General features: G+C 38.7%; 1 protein-coding gene across 4 annotated transcripts in view; it reads right to left on the bottom strand.

Annotated features, from left to right (window-relative positions):
• Positions 1-353: 353 nt before the first annotated feature.
• COPB2 (COPI coat complex subunit beta 2) overlaps positions 354-6,000 on the bottom strand; it is a 1,357,654-nt gene continuing 1,352,007 nt past the window's right edge. For all 4 annotated transcript variants that reach the window (XM_044070023.1, XM_044070026.1, XM_044070024.1 and 1 more), the window contains one exon: positions 354-737. In XM_044070023.1, coding sequence (XP_043925958.1) covers positions 642-737 — 96 coding nt within the window. In that variant the 3' untranslated portion in view covers positions 354-641. The remainder of the gene's footprint in view (positions 738-6,000) is intronic.

The raw sequence follows: 6,000 nt of genomic DNA, 5'->3' as shown, positions 1-6,000 counted from the left end.
TGCAGTGACTTCATGGGAAATGGAAGAGTTCAACCACACTTAGGAACAATCAGATCTCTGGAGGAAGGACATACAACCGTGGTCATTTTCCATGGCTCTGGATCCTACTGCAGCAGTGAGCCCCACAATGAAACAGTATGGCATATTTACATACATAAACACGTACTCACCAGCATATATGTTATTAAATAATATTTACAGATATGGCCACACAAATATATTTTAAATGCAGGAAAATGCTCAGATTAATTTACTTCAAAGCTGTAAAACCGGCTTAATTGATGTAAAAGGAAGATTACCCTCAACCTGTGGAATTTGATCCAATGGCCAACAAACACTGACTACAATGCAAATAAGGAGTAATACGTTTTATTTGTAATCCTTGCAAACACAGCTGAACATGTGCACTGTGAAACGCTTCACCTCTGGTATGCCACCTGTGCAAACACATCATCTGTAAAATAAAAGTCCTCTTCACAAAGTATAAAATATACTGATATCAGCTGCATCCATTACATGTCGGTTGTTGACATCACCAAAGGAAGAAATGTTCTCCAGTTTCTTCCCTCAACATGCAGAAAATAGGAAATCTTAAGTACTTTTAAAAAAGTTGGTCGCTTAAATAGAACAGTTTGTGCAATTTAGTCATCTAAGAAATCGTCATCAAAATTGACATCCGTTGTATCAATATCTTCAAGCTCCAAATTATCCAGGTCCTCTTCTAAGTCTAGTAGGCTCTGGAAAAAATAAAAATACATTTAAAATTTGATAACACTGCAGAGGTGATGGTGTGAGAATATTAATTTGGGACAGAATGTTTAGAATAAATTAAAAAAGTGATTATGGAGTCAGTAAAAACAGACTCAAGGACATCTTGTGCAAGCAAAAGTACTCCACGACAGTTGACAACCTGCTCGTATAAATACATTTCACTCATGTTTTCTAAAAAAGGAAAACGAGTCTTTTGCACTGCTGAGGGTGTAGTTTGTCCTGTACACCTTTGTGCATCCACTTTCAACACCAGTTCTCAGTAGAAAAAAACTAAGAAAATGAAGCACCTATCCACAATTTGCACAGACATGTTGTTGTTGTCTTTTCCCGGTTAGGGGTGGCCACAGCGGAACTCTTGTCTGCTAATGATTGGCAGTAGATTTTCATGAACGGCAAGGTGCCAGCTCGACATTCAACCTTCAACGAAGGCACGCCCATTTATGCATGTCTTTCCAATGCCCACCCAACCATGGGGAGGACATGCAGACTCCACACAGAAGGCACTCCCTGCACTCCAGCTGAGAATCGAACGGGAGAACCGCTTGCTGTGAGGCAACAACGCTACTGCTGCACCACCACAATTTGCGCAGACATACAAATACAAAATCCAGGAGTGGAGGTAGTTTTCTACAGAACCCTTTTCCCTTTAGCAGAGAGAAATGAAACCTAATCAGAAAAGCCATGCATTAGAAAATGCCATACACAACAGCTAAACATCCAGGTCAGCCCTATGTTTTCCTATGAGAACGTTCCTGCTCCAAGTAATATACAAAATATTTTGATAACATGTCTGCAATAATTCCATTATCACTAGTCAACTCTCCTCTAGTTATTATTAAAAAAAAACTCAGCTAGTATCCCCCGGAAAACAGACTGTGCCTAGTGGAACTAATCTAGTCAACCAAAGTAAGATATTTATTTATTTATTTTACATTTGTTGACCGGGCTAGTCTATCTGGATATATGTCCATTTTCAGTAGAGGCCCGGGGAGAAAAGCTCCAATGAGTATTACATGGTTTTTCAGAAAAAAGAAGTACTAACAAGTACAAGTATAACAAACACAAACAGTAAAAAAATTTTTTTTTTTTTTTTTTTTTTTTTTTAAATATCTGGAACACCTAAGTCAGGTCAATACTTTACAATACAAAAAAGTACACACATTTTTTAAGAGAATGGTGTAATGTAATGAGAGGTAAAAAAAAAGAAAAGAGAGAGAAAAAAAAAAAAAAAAAAAAAAAGAAAAAGAGGAAGTTTGAAGAAGTACTGTGTGAAGGGTCTAAAAAGGGGGGAGAGGTCTAGAACAGATATCTGAGGGTTGATTATAAAAGGCAGATGACAAGAAAAGAAATAGCATCTTGTGTTGAGATGCACTTTTAGATTCCTTTTGAAAAGTGGAGAGAAAGTCAGATGAGATATCTGAAAATTTTCAACAGAGTTTGAGAACAGGCAGTCACCTGCAGAGTTTTTAGATATAGTGGTTTTGATTAATAGTTTGCTTGAAGAGCTAGCTGTTTCTGATTGGTATAGGAGTTTTGGAGGGTTGGTGCAGGGTTTTTGTGAGCTATCATAAGTTGTTGAAGTTTAAGCTGATTAGGAAGTTCTAACCAGCAGTTGTTTTTTCAGAAGGCAGTGATGTGTGTGGTATGTTCTAAAAGCTGGCAAATCAAGCAATATATATGTATTTACCTAGATGGAATCATCTGCATATTGAATACAGATAGTATTTGGGATATGGCAGGAGTATCAAGTGAAAGAAGAAGAGAATGTGCAAAAGTGTATGTGGTTCATATCCAAAGGCTTTAGATAAGTCATTGAGAAGTGCAGTGCAGATGAAATTTTCGTTGCGATTAAAGTTGATGGAGCCTGTAAATGAGTTATGGATACATTTTCCAAAATTTTAGCAATGGGGGGATATAGTGCTATATATCTTCCAGATGGAAGGGATAGTTCCTTCATTAATAGATCTATTTATCAAAATATAGTAATTAAATAACTCTATTCCTAGCTCCACTGCATAAAGGGATGGAGCCCTATGACCCAGGTGATGACAGTTCAGTTAGCTCAGAAGTTGGACGAGTTAGGTGGGCAGTGGGAAGGGTACAGCTTTGCCTGGTCACCCACTCTGGAATGAGGGGTTTATGCCTGTGATATGACATCCTTTGTGGTGATGGGGTGGTGCCACTATCTAGAGGCAAACAGCCATTGATGGGGAGTCCAGTTACACTGGTTGATGTGTGTGATATCAGCAGCTCTGTCCATTCAGGACATATAAAAATCTCCTGTGTCTACAGAAAAAAAAAAAATGTGATGCTGTTAGCTGCTCCACTCCATTTCCCCTTCTCCACCTGTTACTACTGTGGTCCCGGCCCCTTGAGATGGTACCAGGGACATTCAAGATAAAATGGTGCCGCTGATGGTCAGCTGGAGGGCATGCAAAATGGAGACAAAATATAAATAAATTTGTCAGTGTAAAGAGATCATTCTTTACATAATCCCCACAATCTTGCTGATGGCTCACTCCATGTGGTGTTACATATGGTAGCTGCTTCACTTATTTTTCAGTCCTTCAACCCTGACAGTCACTTTAAAAGCAAACCTTCAAATAAGTAAAATGTAAATAGTTATGCTTGCTGTGGCACTGATATTTTAAGACATGGTTACAACTTCTCTCTCACATAACTTGCATCTGTCATAACATTAATTATGCCTTTATACAAATTTAGTGCTGCTAACCATCACTAGACTCAGTACAGTCTTTCACAGTATTGTTTTTTCTTTAGCATTCCTTCCCAAGACTGTACGCACACTTTGGACCCAAAAATCCTAACTTAAAACAGACACTGGGTTAAGGTTACCACCTGTCCCTTTTTCCTGCAGAATAGTCATGATTTGGGGGGGGAGGGGCAGAAAATGGCTACTGCCCTGACATTGTTTGTTCAAACAACTTTATTGAATTATCACTTGTGACACTGGCAAATTTGCATTCATATAAAAGTAATCACACTATAATTAATATAAACATTTTACTTCACATATATTGCTATATATCATATAGCCTAAGTAACATTACATAAATTATTCAATTCCTGCCTTTTTTTAAAAGAAATGCTTTCATTAAACCATCACTTACTACATAAGCAATCATACATTTATATAAATTAAAACAAACCACACCAACACAATCTCAGTTACAAGCATTTTACGTCACAAACTATACTGTCACACTCCCAGTTGCAAACATTACACACCACTTATAATTTGCCCAATCTTTTTCAAACATTACATAGCTCATTTAAGTCTTGCCGCCTTTTAAACCTCATTGCTCCATTGTAGTGCTCCCACAGTTCCCATTTTTTACTACATAGTTTGCTCCTACCCTTTCCAAAGACCACAATTCCAGTTGTTTTATCTGTTACTATATTCACTATTTCCAGTATACTTTTTGATTTTGATTTCCATTTTCTAGTAATGGTTTTTATGGCAGCCACCATTATTATACACAGCAAGGCCTTACAATGCCTAGGCAATTCCGATTCTGCATCATACCTCAGAAAAATCATCTCCCTCATCAGACCAATCTGCCCACCCAGCATCTCTGACAGTGCATTCTGCAGGGAATCCAGAAAGACTGCCAATTCACTGCACCCCTAGAAAATATGCTCCCAATTACCTCTTTCTTCCCCGTCACACTTCCAACATTTGCTGTCTGCCTGAGGAGAAACTCCGGAGTCTACTTGGGGTATAGAAATATCTATGCAAGCATTTCCGGGCAAAAACCCTAACTCTTCTAGATTTTGTTGCATATTTGGGAGACAAACATATCCCTCCATTGTTTTTGTTGTGAATTGTTTATCCAATCTCTCTTCCCAATCCTTTCTAACCTCCTCTGATAAATTCTTACAGTTATCATGCAATGTTTTATATGCTCAACTAATCAAGTATTCCTTTTTTAATGGCAGCTTCTTTTCTAGATTCTACTAAAAACTCTACCAGTGCTGGTCTTTCATTAGGACCCCCTATTTCCTTCTCTTTGCCTAAATTCTTATATCAAACCCTGATAGGGAAGGCAATCTCTAACCTGCAGTCAAATATATTCTTGGCATCTTCCCATTCTATCATCTTTCTGTCTCTAGTTATTTGCTCCCAATACCTTGGTTTCTTTCCAGGCTGCGGCGGTGCAGCGGTTAGCGTTGTCGCCTCACAGTAAGAGGTTCTTTCAATTCTCGTCTGGAGAGCCTTCTGTGTGGAGTCTGCATGTCCTCCCCATGGTCGAGTGATGTTTAAAGACATGCAGGTAGGTGCGTGCATGAATGGGTGTGCCTTCTTTGAAGGTTGGGCGTCGGGCTGGCAACACGGCACCGTAAAAATCCACTGCTAATCATTAGCGGACCAGAGTTCTGCTGTGGTGACCCCTAACCTGGAAAAGCCAAAAGACTAAGACCTTGGTTTCTTTCCAGTTTTTCTCCAATAAATTCCACCCCCTCTTGCCTATTGTCTAAATCCCCAACTGCAGTCATCCCTATAGGCAGAATCTCCTTTCTCCAATCCTGTGTTGGCTTCGCTTTTAGAATACTTTCTGCTACGTTATAGATAACAATATTCTGCATGATTATTGTTATTCTCCTTAAAGGCCTGCATCCAAAATCCCAGTCTCTCCTTATTTCTTGAGCTTTCCCCCCATTTCATCTCATCCCTTTCCACTTTGAAATGTAGTTTTCTACTTGTGCTATGTGCAGGAGTCTTAACTGTGTAGCTCAGAAACACCCCTTCAAATTGGGTGAACCTAATCCGCCCCGTTCTAGGAAGAAGCAGCTTTACCCACTTGACTCTCTGTCTTTCCCTCCCAGATAAAGTCCTTCAGCTATTTATTAACTGCTATCCACCACTTCTCCTCTGGTTGATAAAAATATGACTGACCTGTGTACAAGACTAAAAGGACTGCAAACATTGTAACTGCTTGCACTTTATAATCCATATCCATGTAACAAAGCTTCAATTTTCTCAGTTTTTATATTATCTTTTGTTTAGTCTCGTCCCACATATCCTTAACTGCTACACTAGAATTATTTTTAATCCATACTCCTAAATACTTCATTTATCATGTCCCCAAAAATATGGATATTGCTGAACCAATTTGTGTGTGGATACATAATTTACCGCTACTGCCTTTGTTTTAGCTTCATTAATTTTGTATCCCGTAAAGATCTGAAACTGTCTCAAAATGTTCC

This window comes from Protopterus annectens, chromosome 4.part1 (genome assembly GCF_019279795.1).
Source record: "Protopterus annectens isolate FY-2018-M chromosome 4.part1, PAN1.0, whole genome shotgun sequence".
Classification (NCBI taxonomy): Eukaryota; Metazoa; Chordata; order Ceratodontiformes; family Protopteridae; genus Protopterus; species Protopterus annectens.
Note: the sequence above shows the minus strand (reverse complement) of the source record. Positions and strands in the feature narration are given on the sequence as shown.